This window comes from Festucalex cinctus, chromosome 3, assembly GCF_051991245.1.
Source record: "Festucalex cinctus isolate MCC-2025b chromosome 3, RoL_Fcin_1.0, whole genome shotgun sequence".
Taxonomy (NCBI): domain Eukaryota; kingdom Metazoa; phylum Chordata; class Actinopteri; order Syngnathiformes; family Syngnathidae; genus Festucalex; species Festucalex cinctus.
In genome coordinates this window covers 18793635-18812805 of record NC_135413.1, presented here as the reverse complement: position 1 = coordinate 18812805, position 19171 = coordinate 18793635, and the positions used below count along the sequence as shown (strand labels likewise).

Genomic DNA, 19171 nt, shown 5'->3' with positions numbered 1-19171 from the left:
AAAGACATTGTTCAATCATTTTTTTTCTGAGGCACAGGTTGATGTTATTCATTCTTTCACCTCCAGCTAACTGTTGCAGTTTGAAATAAATAATGTCAGAGATCTATTTTACAAATGAGGTTGAGGTTTTATTTTTCTGAGCTATATTTGGCAAATAGTATTTGGAATGTATAGATATTACGCTGCTATGTACTGATTATCTGCCACTTTGTAGCTGTGAATTTAGAGGATGAATCTCATTTAAGCCTGCAATTCTCTCTGTATTGTTGTTCTGGTGACTAGAAGTGGCTTTTACTTTGATTATAGAGTATAAATGCTATCCTACATGCTAGTGCCTCTGTATATCTGCTATGTTTTAAAGTGATTTGTAAACTGCTGTAATGGAAGTTGAGCTTTTTTTTTTTTTTTTGGTTTGATTTTGTGTGTGCACGCTCGCGCGTGTTTGTGTGTGCCTTTTAGCATCAGTATTTCATCTTGAAATGTAGGCTGAGATTAACTCTTTGTGTAACCAGTGTGGTGTTGACTTCTTTTTGTTGTAGTTTGTATCGTGACATGCCTTTTTCCATATCGGGCTGTATTTTCGACTCTTTGTACTGTACAACTAGTGCCTTTCTCCAAACTGGGATGTCTGATTGATATCATACCAATTGCAAATGTGTGTATTAGTTCCTACTTTAGAGGATAGACCCCAAACTTGGACATCACCAACAGTTTGAAAAACAATATATTTTACACAGTATCCTAAGAAAGTACAAGTCAGGGAATGTTTATTGGGCTCACCAAGAACACCGCACAGTACACAAAAAATGTAGGACCTGAATTTAGATAAATACAAAGCTTTACCGTCACACCTGAATGTATTTGTGGAAACAGTTAATTCTGTTTAATTATAAGATGCCTGATCAGTGTGTTTTCTCAGTGTGTGATTGGAGCATAGATGGTTCTTGTATGCAGCTTTTTACCATAGGCGGGCGTTCAAATGTTTTGTCAGGGGTTCTTCCAAAATGCTTTACCCGTCAATCAAAGTTAAAGTTGCCCTCATCTATTTATTGTAATGGTTTTGCTGTGTTGCCTATGTAATATGTATTTTATGTATAATTTGCTACTGTGTTAACAATCCTAAAACAAATGAGTGGTTGCACAGTTCAAAATGTTGTGCCTCTCACGTTTGAATTTAGTGTGCATGTATTTTGTGCCTGTGTGACGTTACCTCCATTCATATAAAGGAAATAATTACACATGTGGACAAAATTGTTGGTAGCCTGCTGTTAATGGGGAAAAAAAATCTCAACAAAATGATGGTACCTCTCAAAAAGATTGACTATAATCTGACCATAGCGACAACCCAACCAAGGTTGTTCCTCTAATTCGCATCAGAGGTGTGTTCATATTTGTAAGCAGTTACTCGGCCTATTTAAAAGGTAACAAGTTGTCACTATAGATGAACTTGGAGGAAGCGAAAGATCGCATTGCCCCAGAAAATAATCACGGTAATGGAGCAAACCTCCCTGACTGAGACTGATCATTCGAATGGTAAAAAAAATAAGTAGATTCCAGAACAACCGCCAAAGATTAGGTGAACTCCAAAGTCATCAGTGTCAGATCGCATCATTCGTTGTTTGAGCCCAAGTGGGATTCATGAAAGTTGACTGAGGAGGAAGACACGGTTCAAAATAAATCATTGCCGATCTGTATGTTGACAAGCTGCAAGACTTCTGAGAGAATGTCGTATCGACAGGCAAGATAGAACTTTTTGGCAAGTCACATCAGATGCAAAAATGAAGCATACCCAGAAAAGAACACTGTCCCTACTGTTGAAATATGCAGCTGCTTTTCTGCATCTAGCACAGGGTGTTTTGAATCTGTCCAGGTTACTATGAAATCTCCAGACTATCAAGGTATTCTAGACACAAATGTGCTGCCCAGCGTCAGAATGCCTGGTTTCAATCTCAGATCAGGAAAATGACCCAAAAGGCAAAACAATGGCTTAAGAGCAAAATGTTGGATTATTCTGAAGTGGCCTTGAAATAAATCATATTGGAGATTTATGTGAGGAACAGAAACATGCCATCTGGCAAAGGCATCCTTCAAACCCAGGACACTCCTGAAGAGTGGGCCAAAACACCTGAGAAGTGCAGAAGTTGAATTGGATTGGAAGGTGCAAAAAAAGAAACAAATTGCAGCAATTGTCTCAAAAGGTTGTGCAACAAAAAAACGGGTGTCTTTTCATTTGTATTTAATTTTTTAAATAATTATATTGAAACAATTCAAAAAAAGCAATGTCTCATTTTCATTGGTCAATTTTCACTTATTTTTCTCTGTTATAAAATAACAGAGGGGTACTAACAATTTTGCCTATGTGTGTATTCCTTTTTTTTGTTGCTGGTTCTTATTTAGTGTCTCAATTATTTCTGTCAGATCTGTACCATCACATGAAATGAAAACATGTACCACCTATGTGATTTCCAATCATACCGTAATCTTATCACTTTAGATGGGACTATTTACCCTTGATTATCCATACTGTCAGCTGAGGGTCAAACAGTTCCCACAGGCAAATGGAACCCAGCAGCCTTAAGTATCAATTGAACAGATCAATGTTTCCTTCAAATTAGGGCAACTGTCTTAAATAATAGATTTGAGTCCCAGATTGTTTTCCTTGTTTGTGCTGGCACTTGTATAAGTTACTCGTTCTAATTCAATATAGATGTTATGTGAAGATTTCTTTTGTTTGTTGATGTCGGGTACCGAGCTGCATAAATGTCCAGTTAGGTCCGCAGACTCATTTAAGTATAATTAGTACCACAAGTCTCTAATTATTTGGTTGATGTTATTGTATTTAGTCAATTTTTGTAGACACAATTGGTAAGTTGAAACCATTACCGTTAAAAAATAAGTGTACATGTTTTGTGGTTTTATGATTTTGTGTTCTTAAATGCTACACTAGATTGGTATGTAGCAACTGCACTGTGCAATATACAACATTATGAGGACTGGGAAAATGATAATCGTTTGGCTGTCACCTGTGTTATGTGTGTGATTAGTTTCCCCCTCTAGTTCTGAATTTTAGTGTGACCAGGCCTTATGTACTTAGTCACAAAAAGCGGGTTCCTTCTTGGTGACTGACTTATTGGTGAGTGTCAAATTATGATTTGATGTCAAAGTTCTCTTTGAAATAAAAAAAAACATCTTTTGCTTCAATTGCTGTCTTTTTTTTTTTTTTATTATTATTATTTATAATTGTTTTTAACATGCATTACTTCTATGTCCCCAACGGTAACGGATGCAAAAACATTTTTGTATAAGTTTAGTCCCTTATTCCATGTACTCATTAGTTCACCTAAAACCTAATAAAAATCCCATTACCCTTCAACTTAACCGGATACTTCAAAGTCGTGAAGTTCAAAAAGTCAGGAGACCAGAGGAAAGGTCAAAGGAAAGAAAGATGAATCAAAGTGAAATCCAGCACCAACTAAACACCACCTGCCACCCGCATGGTTACAAAATGAGAATCTTACACCAACCTGCCTTAAACTCGAAATTCCAACAGATTAGGGAGAGATTGGTCCGAACCACCAGCGGTTCGGATCGGTGGAAATCAACGGGCTCGGTACAAGATCTATTCACAAATCCTGTAGAGCAAGTTTGTTTTATGCCATCTTAAAAAATAAATAAAAATCCTCTGTTTAATCTGGGTGGGGTAATGCACACATATATGTAGGTGTTTTTTTTTTTTTTTTTTTTTTTTTTGCTAATTTATAATTTTTGTTAGCCAATTCAGAGCATCATCGATTTGTATAAAATCCAGACAGCAACTATTGTGTGCAGAGGTCTGTAGGTCTACTTCTTTACACCCAAGCTCATCATCATCATCAAGGAATCAGGAATTTCTCGAGGCTACTTTTACCATTGAGTGCTTTTGCCACTTACATAATGCTCAGTACGCATATTTCCGTTTCCAAAGTAAGAGCGTCATTTTATATTGAAGGCGCCATCAACTACTTCCGTTCACAAATCTGGAATTGACGCGTTGGCGAACATCTTTGCGGTCACAGCAGGGAAGGGATATCAGACTTCACACACACAGACAGCGTGACGGGTGAAGGAAGAAATAGATCAGTCTTTGTTTCCCGGTAGAGAGCCAAAGCCAGCTCCCGGCAGAGGGTCCATGGAGAGCGGAGCCAGCTGCTTGTGCGCACCCGGGGCAGCGTGATCGGATGCCGCCGTTAGCTGTTCTCCATCCAGCATTAATTGGTTGACCGATGGCTCCCAAACATGCGCTCTTTCCCAGCAGCGGCGGCCGCGGGGTCGGGCGGAAGCAGAATCCAAAAGAGCGATTGTGGAACTTGGATGTGTGGACGCCGAGGCGGGAGAAGAGGACGCGGGCGCAGGGCGGGATGCTGGCCCGGTGCTTTGTGACCGTCAGTGCGGTGCTGATGCTGACGTTCCAGTGCTCCTTGGCTGCTGATGGTGAGACGCTGATGCTTCATGCTTACACCGTTAGACGTCCTTTTTTTTTTTACGCCCTTAATCGTCACTAAGACAGAAATAAATATTGGTTTAGCTGTGATTGTTGACATCTGCTGTCTCGTGCGTCCGCTGTCAAATTACTGAAGCTTTTGTTTGAGGACGTATAACTAGACGGTTATTGAGTGGGGGAGCTTGTTTTTGGCTCTTGGATATAAGTATATGGATCTTAGACACAATTGTTGATGTGTTTGGAACAGTTAATTTTGCTGTGTGTATGCATTCAGCTCTGGGAAAATTGAAGCCAAAACACTTTTGGTATTGAACATTTTTTGTGTGTGTATTTTTCTAAATGGCAATATTTATATTTGGGAGCTATGTTGAAATAACATCAAATTGATTATTTTGCAATGTTCTCTTCATTTTTTTTAATACAGATCATCTAATTTGTGCATGGCTTATGTAAACAACCTCCACCCTGTCTGAGTTCTATTTAAAGCATGTGGGATAGAACACCACTTGTTCCAAACGTCCCCAAACGCGCATTGGGAGCGCACAAGCAGACACAACAACAATGACCGCGCTTTTGCTCTGCAATCACCTGGGAATTCGACGTTTTATTATTATTCATATTATTATGCATTCACAGAGCATTGAGCTTGTAGTTTTTCAACCTCTATCATTTCCATAGGGGACGTTTCATTGTCAACGCAGATCAATGATTTATGATTTCCCGGTCCTCGAGGCACGCAAGAATTAAAAACACACACACCAAAATAGCAGCAAAGTCCTTCACGTCTGATTTCAGCTCTTGCAGAGGAGCATACTGTTTCATTATGCATCGAATACGACACATTGAAGCCAGAAGTTTGTTATGACTTGCATTTATATGCGTTCTCAGAATTCAGAAAGGATTACAGATTTGAAATGGTCAATAGAGAAGGAACTGCATAATACTTTCCCCAAAAATACTTGGTAATGTGATTCGACAACCTGCTTTTCATATCAAAGGTATTTGTGCCAACCATGTTGTTTTCCTTTACAATTGTTATGTCTTAACTCGTCCCTATATTCTGACAATACACAAGGTTAATGAAGACTTGGAATTGTCCATCAGTGTGAATTATTTGTCAATAAATTGACTGCAACTGGATGGTGACCAAGAGAGTCTCCGGCTCTCCCGCAAATGAGGCCAAATGTGTTGTAGAAAATGGATGGATGGATACTTAGTTTATGATATAGAGCTGCCCTACATCATATTGAGGACTGTTTCGAATCTGCTATATGGGTCAACATATTTGAAATATTTCTCAGTATGATGCAGTGTAAGTTCATCATCATTATACGTTCTCAGCGCCTTCTTTTGGACACTCGCATGTCTTGAAACGTTTCTGTCTGTGCAAGATTTGTTTGAGGAAGGAAGCCGGCTTTGCTTTTCTGTGAACAGGGCCTAAATACACCTTCTAACGAGACAACAAGAGACACCTGGACAAGACTAGCGTTGGCAGGTGTGAAATATAGGATTATGGTACAATAGACTCAAAATTATCGTATTTTGATGGAAATTAACGTACACCACTGATTTGCGACAGTCAAATATAGTCGTTCTTGTGTTTAAAAGCGCTCACCGCTCACAGTCACTCAAGGCTTCGTTGCGGGTTAACGTCACTGATCTGTATATAATACTGGATAGGTGGTTTGAGTTTTGCGCGATTTCCTGTTTGGGAGCGTCTCCTGGGGGCGGGCACTTACCATTCAGCCAATCAATGCATGAACGTCTCTCGTTACTCGTGCTCAGCAAAGCGCGATTAGCTGGTATTATGTCACATGAGAACAGATACCTTCAGGGTTCGCAAAAAAAACTCTGGCAGTTTCAGTTTTGCCGGCAATATTCCGAAATGGTCAAATTATCGTATATTTGCCTTTTTTTTTTTTTTTTTTTTTTTTTTTTTTTTTTTTTTTTTTTTTAGGATTATTGATCGTACATCGCACAGCGAGTCAAATTATCATATACAATACGATAATTATTGTACACCTGGCAACACTGGACAAGACACAAGTGACTGAGGGAGCTGATTGGATGACACAAGGGACCAGGATGACAAGCACAGGTGGACATGATAAAACTTGACGAGACAGTGACAAAGGGAGACGCAAGGAAAACATGTCAAAATCCAACTACACCAAAAGGTCAGACTAGGACGTGCATTTGTTATAAGGTACAGCGAGACACATCAACAAATGAACATTGTTGGTAAGAAGAAAAACAACACTGGCACACTTTTATGATAAATCCTGTTTGATTGTGGAGCTTTACTTTCTATGGGAACAATTAAAGGTACACAGAACCTTGCTTTTCAGTTCAAGGTAATAGTTGCTCAGATGAAACTTTACCTCTGTTCTGACATATTTTGTGATGTCGCCACACACTACCTGCTGTACGTTTGAGGAGCATAAATAAAGAGGATCACGTTAAGAATAAATTCCTAAAATTAATACAGAAAACTCAGAAGCTTGGCAATCATTTTGCAAAAAGAGCCACACTTTGGCAAGCCACCCTAGTTAAATTTGAGAAAACCGCCCACTTGCTCTTAACATATTCTCATTTATATCCCACTGCTGAAAGCAAGATGGTGCGGCTAAAGGTTTGACTTTCTCACCTCTGTTACATAACATTCAACATTTACAGGTCTTGTTTGGAGGAAAACGGCTGCCTTTTCATGGGAGGGTATAGCTAACTATATGAACATATTTGAGTCCGGCTGGCTCATACACTGCACATGTATGTTTTCCGAGATCTCCGAGAACCGTCAATAGCTGAGATCTTCTGGTCTGAGTTACCATGGGAACAGAACTGCAGTCTGTAGTGGTCTCACTGCGTGTTTGTATTTGTCAGTCAGTGGTTGTAATAACAAGAGTACATTCTACAGAAGCTGAAAGTCTGGTACTGGAACACATTTGGGCATCAAGCGCAGCAACTTTGTTGGGTTTTAATCGAACCTTTTGTGTCCAGCTGATAAACATCTATTTATGTACCCATTTTCAACTCACATGCTGCTTCACAATTATGCATCTTATACTTTGTTTAAGGGATTGTTTCCAAATCACCAGGAGCGGTTGCCAAAATGTCTTCTTTTTATATCCTTCCGCACAGTGTCTGCTTCAAACGGCAATAAACGTTTGTAGCCTTCCTGCTTATATTGAAATTTGTTTTAATAATACTTAAAAACATGATTCATTGTGTGATTAATCACTCAACGTGCAAGCTTGCACGTTCTCGTTACATTACAAGCACAAATCATTTTGATTGCAGTTCCCGTGATTCACTTTCATGCTGTCGTCTGCCCGTTTGTGACCGGAAAGATTTTACCTCATCAAAGTTGTAAGCGTGTTGCATAATTTGTGAGGTCTGATGCAGCTTGCGTTGTGACTCGGAAGGGTTGCTACTATTGCATCTGTTGGACGGACTCATTTGTTAAACCAAACAGAGTTGTTATGAACGCTCTTCATTTGTTAGTCTCGTCTGCCTTTGATTTGTGCACAGTCAACTTGGTGACAGTTTGCTTATCTGTGTGCTCAATTGAGAGGAACTTGTGTCTGTGTTTGAGCCCCCGCAGATGCACACATACTTAATGATTATGATTATGCGTTCGATGAAATGATATCTACAATAATTCAGAGGGTTCAATGCAGGCTAATGTCATATTTAGGAATTAAATATGACAGCACACATAGCAGAGTGCAGAATCTGTCTACATGCGTCTGGAACAATTCTACCAAGCAACGTTACGCAACGTGCCACAATTTAGACCTGGTTTCACCTGGTCTAAAGTCTAGTCTATTTTTCTCTAACCAAATTAACAGATGATGCTGGGATGTGTAAATAAAAACAGATACACCTAGTAAGACGAAGCGTGGTCTGCCAAATTCCCAAACGTGGTAAACTCGACTTATCCTTGTATCCTTATAATTATTGTTGATTTTATTGTGGATGTGTCCTTATTGTGCTGAGCAGCCAGTACAGTGGTACAGTACAATTCTGTGGCAAACTCGCGGCTTAAATTTACGGCCATAAACTCACCTACTAAATTAACTTACTGTCGGCTTTCAGTTTGTTTCAGTCTAGTGGAATGTCGTTATAAGTTCCATTAGTCACTCCACAGTCCTCATCACATTTATCCCCTTAGCCATAACTGTTAAACTTCTGTGCTGGCATCAGGGGAAAAAAAGAAAAAAAAAAACACCCAAAAAATCAGAAGCGAGATGTGCAGAGATCTTAAGTGATGCCATCACTTTTAACTCCAAATTGTGCCATGTCATGGTCCCGATCTATTTATTTTAGCGTAGATTATCCTCAAATGAGGCCAGAGGAAAAGTCAGACCGTAAACAGGTTAGTTTTATAGAAAGATTTGTATCCCAGGAAATGAGGCAGCCGATATGACGCCCGTGGGATTAAAAAAAAATAATTACAGTGATAGAGGCAGACTAGTTAGTCTGGTTCCTCTTTGAGCGGCTTTCCTTTCATCTGATCAAAAGTTTGATGTCTGCTCTGAGCAAATGAATCTTGTGATGCCTGCAGTCAGGAAAAAAAAAACAATGTCACACTGCGTTAGGAAGCAAAGAAGAAGCAGCGCAGTTAACAGCCTCATTCAGTTGCCGACTAAGGTTGATTGTATTGACGTGATTGCAGGTTCGCTGCAGTTTGAAGACTAAACAACAGGGACACGTGCGCATGTACGAACACGAGGGGGCCTGTTTTCGTAGACAGGAGCGTATCATCATTTTCGTGTTGGAGCAAGTGTAGTTTAACGTCGTTTCGGACCACACTGAGCATTCCAGTGGACAGCTGGCGCCCCTCAGATGCGTCTGACAATTTGGTGACATAGACTAGAGTTTAGACTGCCTAAAACCAAGTCTAACTTGTGGCGCAGATGGTGTAACGGGATTTTTATGTATTCAAATGAAGCGCAGGCAGATGGATTCGGCACTCAGCGGACGTTTATTGGATGTCATTACATTTCATTCATTCATTCATTCATTCATTCATTCATTCATTCATTCATTCCATTAAACAAAACGAGGGTAGCCTCTTCAATTGGCCATGAATTGGTTACTGTAAGTTCCATCCCACAACGGCACAAACTCCCTCTCTGTGCTATAGCAAAATGCCAAATCAAGAAAATTCCTGCGCTTTTGAGCTGCTCGGTTTGCGCTGGTCATGAAAAAATAGGGCTGAACCAATTGGTCGATTTATTCAATGATCAGTTTGACTACTCTGCATTGATTAATTATTGAAGCTGACTCTTCACTAAATCACACTTGTTGCCATAGGTGTTTAAGCGCCTTTCACTTTTTTTCAAACTGGTTCCCTTTTAAGTTTTTTGTTTTATTAGTTTGAAATTTTAGTGTGATGTTCAGTATTAACTTCACAAATGACAATCATTGTATTAGAGCTGTGAAATGATTACATTTTTAACCAGATTAATCACTTCTTAGAATGTTGATTAATCGCTTAATTAAAAAAAGCTTTTTATCCAAATTTTTTTTTTTGGCCACCAAATTTGAAGAGAACCTGTTATGTTAATTCTTTCAACATTTAATGTTATGAGGATGTTTTTATCCACTGCACACTCTCATCATCCTCTTTTTCTACTCAGTTAATTACTTGCTTATTTAAAATGGGGGGGTAAAAATGAACAAATTCTGAATTTCATACGCAAACATTTATTAAATGCTTTACTTTTATGCATGCATTTACGTTTATTGCTCAAACAACCTTTAATTAACGTAACCAGCCGCTGTCAAGCTAAAGGATCATCTGCGGTCAAAATTAAGTATGATTAATCTGCGTTAATACATGATTGATGCGATCATTTTTGTGATTAATCAATGAGTTAACACTAACTTTGACAGCAGTACATTTTACTCATGTTGACCTTTCTACCTTTTCCTCAATTCACTGTATTTTGGCCTTCCATGGAGATCAATTTCTGTAGCTAAAATGAATTCTCTTTTATTATTTTGAGTTTGGGGATGAAGTGCTTACTTGTGATTTTTTTATTTTTTTTATTTTTTACATTTTTTTTTATATGCACCTCTACGGTATATAGAATGAACCCCCCCTCAACCCACCACTATTTTTTTTATTTATTTATTTATTTTTAAGGCAAAATTACCTAAATTATTTATTTTGTTTGTCCACCTCAGTCAAACATGAACACTCAGTTCAAAAGTTATGAATGACTAAGTCTCTCCACTATCAGTTGTGCTATTGTTTTGGACTTAAAGAGCATGTCCAATTGGAAGCTTATGGATGCATGTTGAAATCTCAGATTTATGAAGATGGCTATTCCTCAATAACTTGGCAAGTAGGCACTCAATGACTTTGCCGCAGCCCCGTTTTGAGGACACACTTTCTCGGCCAAGTCCAATATATCCGGTGATAAGACGTTTTTATTACTATTATGTCCAAGTTATGTTATTATTTTGTTTTGTATGTACGGTAGCATAATCACCAAAACTAGAAAAGTAAATTGTGGATGCTGCCAAATCAATGAGGTGCCATATTTTTCCAGTGTTGCTTGGTTATGTGATTTCCAGGTTCAGAGGCAAAATGGTGACTGTGTGAAAGGAAGTAGTGGGACCGTGTGTAAATTCATCCCATGGCTCAAAATGGTGACAAATGCACAACATACCAACCCTAGCATATTAACAGACAGCATATTAATGTATCATCTGTGTTTTGGGTTGGGTAATTAATGTCAGATGCTTTTGCAGTGCCTGTGTGAGTCTCTCGTAGTTTGTCTAGCCACTATTATTTTGTCATATAGACCTTCATTCTGTCCTATAAAATTGTGCAGTGCTCTCGCGTCAATTATCGAATTACACTTTTGTTGGAATGTCGGTTTATTAGTGATTATTTCTCTACATCTCAAAATTCTTTAGTCAGCGTTTCTCTGTCAAGTGTTTTCTTCACGGCCGTTTGCATCCAGCTCTGTTCTGTTATTTTATTTATATTTTTGTCTTTAAAGACTCTGTTTTCCAACTGTCATGACTTGTCTTGCGCTACACTTGATGTGACATAATGCCTGAAGCCATCATTGACAAATAAATAACTTATTTGCAAGAATAAACATATAGTAGTCAGGTGATATAACAATATACACACATATGGACAAAAGTTAATGAAAATCAAACATCACTTTTGAAATGTAGTTCAACAGAATTATTTTTGAAAACAGTCATAAAACAATTACTGCAATAAATTTTTTTTGCAACTTTCACTGTATCTCATTTGATTAAACCTCAAAATGTTGTGCAACAAAATATTGATTTATGGGTACCATCATTTTTTGTCCAAGACTCTTTCATGAGTTTGTTTTTGAAAATAAATTGGTTGAATCAATATTTAAAACCAATGTCTGATTTTTGTCATGACTAGGGTCATGCAAGGGTTATGCTTACTGTCATGTAAGGGTTATGTTTACTGTCATGACTAGGGTCATGCAATGGTTATGCTTGGGCCACGCAAGGGTTATGTTTGGGTCATGACCCTGAAGTCAAGTCTCTGCTTTGAACTGATGTAAACAGCATCTAGTTTCAATTGGTAAGATGCTATGTAATGTCAGGAGCTATGTGATGTCATGAATCTTTAATCTCTTTATCTGGTCAACAGCCAATCAAATAATTCCATGTCAGTCCTGTTTCCCACATGTCTAGCTACAGCCAATCAGATCTATTCGCTGTCTATATAAGCCTGAAGTGAGTGTTTTTGGCGGATTATTACCTGTGTTCCTCTGTGCACCTCCACATCCCAAGTTTGCTTAGCGTCTCGTGATTCTCGATACATTCTCGTCGTTTCTCATCTAGTCAAGTTGTTCTACGCCTCTCGATGTTGTGCGAATAAAGAGTTAAAATCTTATTTGTGTCTCTGTGTTTGGGATCCAAAATAACAATGTTAATTGGTTATTTTTTAAATGGAACTTTTATTGATTATTATTATTGCCACCCATTTTTTAAATATGACTCATACAATATTATTTGTCTTTGTTCATAGCAATATGTGTATTTCTGTTTGTGTTCACAACTGATTTGAGAATGCCTCAACAGATCAATAAATAAGCAGATTGGTGAGCAACAATGACATAATAATGGAAGGTTGAATGCAATTCCCATAAACTATTTACATAATCAACCTGTTACTCTTAACGGCATTTTCAGCCAGCAAGGGCGTGACTCAGCTTCTTACTGAAAAAAACTTTGGCAAACAATGGAACTGATTAATTACTTGCTGCTTATTGGCAAAGTAAATAGTGGAGTGGATAATAACAATCATTATGATAAAACCCCAATGCGATATTCCCTTTGTTCTTTTAATGTCGGGTGAATATTTGAGCCAATCAGAGGCATGTCCTTACATCTAAAATGATGTCCGCATGGAATGAGTCCAAGGCCAACAATATTCATATGATCCCAGAGAGGTGGCTGAAGCACTGCATCAGCACCTTGCACATGCTCCCTGCATTACAGCAGCCGTTACTCATTTCACTTCTCTCTGTACAGCTGCAGTTTGTTCAGTTCTGTGCTGCCCTGATTATACACTGCTGGGGTTCGTCACTCTTCCTCAAACTGATGAGAGAAGGGGGGCTAGTCAATGTGGGCTGATTATGTAAAAGAGCAACTTGAAAAAAAAAATCTACAGAATATTCTAACCTGGAGCTATGAATAAATGTCCCTTGACAAGGACATGTTCTGCCCAAAAGAATGAGGTTTGCTTTTGTTTTTTTTGTCAAAAATCAATCATTGTTTTGTCAGTTAACCCAGGAAAGTGTGCAGTTAATGAAATATTTTCACGCTTGTTTATGACTGCTGTTAAGCTCAACTGATCAACGGCCAGCGTTATTTTTTTCCCTCTGTTGCCAGGCAGAAAGAGGGAAGCAGCTTGAGGTTGCACAAGGAGGCTGTGATGGCGACACTCTCAGTATCAGTTGAGTTGTCTTTGTGTGGGCCACACAGACCAAGATATCTTTTTTTTTTTTGGCTGGATTTGCACTGCAGGTACAGATTTAATGTCTGTGTCCAATTTTTGGCAAATACATTTCACATTCACATTGACCGAGTACTATATAAAAACACCCACAAATAATTGAGAACAAAATAATTGTGCCATGAGAACGCTACGTTGATATTCCAGGGTTGTGTGTCTGTGAACTAACATTAAAAAAAAAAGGTAACCAGATCAAAACAATTCCCCTCACTTGTAGATAAATGAGATCATGCAAGGCAGGGCTCATTTACAATCATACAGATTAGAGCTTTCGTGGATAAACTGATTTTGGGATCCTAATTAGCTGCACTTTGTTTTGCTTCTTATCTGTCGGGGCTGTTTTGAGGTTTCATGTTTCCTCATTAATGTGTTTGGGGAAGGTTAATTATATTCCTGCAGTCTCATGTGAGGAGCACTGGGACGCGCTCGCCTTGTTCAAAGACCTACCCGTGTGTGCACGTGCACACGCTATGGAGTCTTTTTCGTGTCATGCTATGCATGCGTGCAGTGCGAGTCTGCAGCGAATTCACAACATGTCGGCCCACATGCAGAAGTGTGCAGGTGTTTAGCTGGATGATAGAGGCATTGGATTATAAATTCACTAAAGGTATTTTTTTTAGCTACCGTATATTTATTATTAAGACCTGCATCAGGTAATAAGACCGGGGCCAGCAACCTTTACTGTCAAAAGAGCCATTTTAGGCCAAATAAATAACAAAAAAAAATCTATCTGTTGCTACAAAAGATTTGAACATTGTGATGAACGAAACAGTGTATTAGTGTTAGTCTAATGTACTGAGGGCCCAAGAGCTAATTAGAGCTGCACCATAACAGAAAAATATACAGCATACAATACTTTGAGATTCATTTTCTTCCTTTTTTTGGGATTTTTTTTGTCATTGTTTGTTTTTTCCAATTCTGTCAAATTTCTGACTTTTTTTTTTTTTGCAATTTTGTGGATATAGTATGGTAAATTTATGCCCCTCTTTTCCTTTTTATGGACATTTTGTGGCTTTTTTAAAAACATTTTTTTTTCTGCCTTTTTTGCCATTAATTTTCTGATTTATTTATTTTTTTTGCAATTTGCGGACATTTTATGGTAATTTTGGGGGTTTACTTCGTTTGTTTTGGGACATTTTATAGTTTACTTTTTGTATGTTTTCTTTTCTGCTTTTTTTTTTTTTTTTTTTTTTAAATCTCTTCTGCCTTTCTTTTTTTTTTTTTTTTTTAACTTTACGTAATTCCAAAGACAATTTATGGTAATTTTCTGCCTTCTTTTGTTTTTGGAGATTTTATGGTTACTTTTTGAATGTTTTATTCTGTCTTTTTTTTAATTCAATTCTCTGACATATTTTGTAATTTCATGGACATTTATTGTAATTTTATGATTACTTTTTGGACATTTCTAGATAATTAAAAAAAAACAAAAAACGTTTTCATCCACCTTTTCTCTCCCTTTCTCTGACAACTTAAAAATTTGGACTTTGACTTTTTTTTCATTATTCATTTTTCTTAATTGTTAATTCACTCAAACAATATTTTATCTGAAATAAAAATGAATATGTAAAAAAAACAAAACTTAATAATTAATAATTCTACTATTTATTTATTTATTTTTATTTTTTTCAAGAGCTCCATAGGGAACCACAGGGGCAGGACTTAAGAGCCACATGTGGCTCCAGAGCCGCCGGTTGCAGACTCCTGTTTTAGGAAGTGGTTCAATCACAATACCACTGACATAATGTACTGTAGCTAAAATGCACTCAAGATGGACAATAAAAGGTCCGATGTAAACGAAAAGCATATTGGGGCAGAATACATCTAGAACTACTTACTGTATGCATTTGGGGCAGAACTTTTTTTGTTTTTTTGGCACTGTCCTTGCGAGTTTGTGAAGTTGCTCCTTCTACTTGAAAGTCTTTTCAAGGTCAGAAAATCAAATTTGTGTGAGCAGGTTGAAATCAATTTTCTGAGCAGATGGAAGACTAATTGGATGAATGTTTTAGAACAACATTATGATAAAACAAAGAAGCTATTACTAACTCTGACATGGGCAGCAGATGAGGAGAGTACACACTGTGCCTTTTAATGATGCTGAGACTGCACCACAGTGGTGAAAGACAGCTGTGCAATGCATTTGATTTACCTCAAGCGGGTCACTTGCTTGGCAACTGCTTTTCACCTGCAGCAGCATAATTCATCACTCACTTTTGACATAACATGTTAAATTAATGAGTTTTTTTCTTTTGTCTTCATCATTGAAAAGTGCAGTTTTGCTTTTAATGTGATTCCTCTCAGAAATGTTTTGTCCAGGAGGGCTGAGACTCCTTCATCCTTTTCATCTCTATGCGCCTTTCACCATCGGCTGCTGTGAAAGCGGATTTTGTTTGAAGTTTTCCTTCAAATGTATTTTTAAAGTTTCTTTGCTCCATTTAGTCACGCTAAGGGAAAATAATGCTATTGTGCATCAAAAATAGTGCAAAATTAAACATTTTCTTATTTTTATTGGTGCTAATGTTCTTAAGATGGATGAGCAGATTACATTTCTACAGCATCTATCAGTGCTTATGAGCAATTTCCATGGGAACTGCAATTTTTGGTCTTCATATGTTCAGCAGTAAATCCTCAGGTTTGATGATATTTTGCAATCTCCTTATTTATGACTATAAATGAAATGATAAACACGAAAGAAAAACAGAAAGTTCAGCTGTAACTAACCGAGCGTGCCATTTGTGCTGCGTGACAACATATTCAAAACCTCGAAATGTCAAATGTCGGGACAGTCATAAACTGAGGACCTCTGGCAAATGCAATCCTTCAGCAATATTTGCTGGATGTTGATGAGTTGTTTCTTTTCCCCCCCCCATGGGTGGTTGCTTCCGCGTCCAAACACATCAACAGATGGGCATCGGGCATTTCATTCAACTGCGGCGTCCGAGCAAGTCGGAGAGGAGGGAGTGAAAGGGAGGCGAGAGCCCAAAATGAAAATGGAATCAATCTTGGCCTGTTAAGGGTGACTGGAGGATTTAAAGCTGCATGGCCTCATCCCCTTCAGTTCGCCATGTACTGTATTGCTGCAGCTGCTCACCACCTTCCGGAACACACTCGCAGTCTGTGTGTTTGCGTGTGTGTTTGTGTGTGTGTGTGTGTGTGTACTGCATTTTTGTTTTCTTGCTTAAACATGCTAGTCTGTCCCTTTACGCATCAATTGCTGCGACTGTTGACAAGCACACAGCGGCCCAGAGGCTGAGCAGTGAGGAGGGTTGTATTTATTGAGCTAAATTGATTTGCAAAATTTTGGGTGTCATTGTTTTGGCTTTGAGATGTGACTTTGTAAGCAGAGTATTTATTGGTCCCTTTTGAACAAACAAAAAACTATTTAAAAATAAACTTCCACAGCTAACTTTTGATTTGTCATAATTGTTACATCCGGTCACAATTATTTAAATTTGTACATTTATAATTGTCAAAAACCTAACAATAAACAGACATATCAAACATTAGTATTTCCAAAAATCCGAAAGAACAGTTCCTACTATTAACTCTTTGACCACCAAAAACGTTGAATAACGAAAGCTAAAATCGTAATGAATGCCGCCATAAACGTTTATTGACGTTTACTATGTTTTGTTTTGTTTTTCCTCAATGGGCAGTGCAACATCTTGTGCAGCGCTGCCCTGTGATTGGGCTTGCGAAATAAAATAAAAAAAACAGCCACTAACTATGGCCAGCAGATGGCATCATTGTATCTCTTTTAAGTGGGCTCCCTATATAGCAAATTACAATGAAACATGACTGATATAATGAAATCTAACATTTGCAAGGATGACATGAATGATCAAAGAATTCACAGAGCGCCACTAAACAAAAAATAATAGTGTCAAAGTTACTGTTATGCACAAAATGTATCTTTTCACAAAAAGCTTTTCCCATTTTCTCAATTTTCGTTCTACGTCACTCAAATTACCTATTTTCAAATGGTGATTACTAAAGAATGGAATAAGGTAGAAACTAGGGGTGTGAATTGCCTCGTACCTGACGATTCGATTCGTATCACGATTCACAGGTCACGATTCGATTCGATACCGATTAATCCCGATACGAATTTATAAGTCGATTGTTGCGATTTTTTTTATTCAAATTTAGAAAATACTAATCAGTAAGCTTGTAGAGTGTAAGATTTATATGAAAATGTATTATTTATTTATCTGAAATTTCAGTCTTATAGAGGTTGTAATCTGTTTCATGTTTGAACAGCATTAAAATAAAATATTAAGGCTTAATGTTCCGTTCATATAACATTCTTCCATGCTCAAGGTGTGAATCCTAACCCGAAGTCAGACGTTTTGTTGAATATTTTTCCATTAAAAATGGAAGTTTAAAAATCGATTCACACACACACACACACACACACAAAAAAAAAAAAAAAAAAAAAGGCAATGATGATAAGACGTTGAATCGGTAAGACTACCGAATGAACAATTCTGAGCTCTTTAAAAAAAAAAAAAAAAAAAAATCGATTCAGCCGCCTATTGAATCAATTCGAGAATCGCGCGATGTAGTATCGCGATATATTGCCGAATCGATTTTTTTTAACACCCCTAGTAGAAACATACTTTTTTTTCTAATGAAGGAATGGAATGCGATCTTTCATTTGGTACCCACATTGTATATGTAGTAAAAACACACAATATTCTGTTTGCCTTGAAAGATGAGTAAAAATTCTCAAAATCATCTGGCGCTGTCGGGGTTGTTTTTTGGATAACGTGCGGTAGTGAAAGAATTAAGTCTAGATGTCTCTCCCTTCTCAATTGGGGCGATCTCGCTGGAAAGGCCATCAGCTGGGTGATACTGCCCTCTAATGGATTATCCGTGCAACGCATGTTTCAGATAATATACGTCAGGATTTTGGTGTGAAAAAATATTATACTTATGAAATAGAGGGCTCAAAATATCTTGTATTTAACTGATACGTAATGTGAGGCAGAAGACCTAACCACTGGGCTACTATATAGCATATAAAAATGTTATTTTTAAATCTATTTTTCTCTTTGTAAAACTGTCGAGGAGAAAGATGTTGAGAAAGTCTTTCTTCAGAGTTCACGTCTGCAAAGTCAAACACGCCCACGTTGGAATCCTCATTAGAACTTATCGACTCAGAAAAGTGCTTGATTGAATAAGACAAACTTTTATAATGGTTCCTCATAGAAACAATCCTCCAGAAAATATTTTATGTGTAAAAAAAAAAAAAAGATAACATTGAATATTAAATGCTGTCTCAAATATTTATGTGACTAATGTCCCAAAAGGTAATTATGGTTTTAATTCTGTTATTGTTATTCTTCACAATAAGCCTCCCTCAAAATGTGACATGATTTTAATATATATTTAAACCTTCTAAAATGGGACGCTTAAGCTATATTCCCTCAGTCTGCAGACTGAATGAATTCATTCAATTCACATTTTATAACAGCTCTTTTTGTATAATACAGTAATCAATTTCACGGTTTACATACTCAAGAAATTTTTTTAACAATAGAATATGCCATATGTATTTTATGTAATTTTTTTATTGACCAGTTAATCCTTGCAACAGTGCCAAAATGTTTGTGTGTAAATACAGTTCGAAAACAAAAGCTATTAATGTGGTTCATTTA

General features: G+C 37.5%; 1 protein-coding gene across 3 annotated transcripts in view; it reads left to right on the top strand.

The window, feature by feature from the left end:
* Positions 1 to 4034: 4034 nt before the first annotated feature.
* The window catches only part of kiaa1549la (KIAA1549-like a), a 97664-nt gene continuing 82527 nt past the window's right edge, over positions 4035 to 19171 (top strand). For all 3 annotated transcript variants that reach the window (XM_077516394.1, XM_077516392.1, XM_077516391.1), the window contains exon 1: positions 4035 to 4470. In XM_077516394.1, coding sequence (XP_077372520.1) covers positions 4263 to 4470 — 208 coding nt within the window. In that variant the 5' untranslated portion in view covers positions 4035 to 4262. The remainder of the gene's footprint in view (positions 4471 to 19171) is intronic.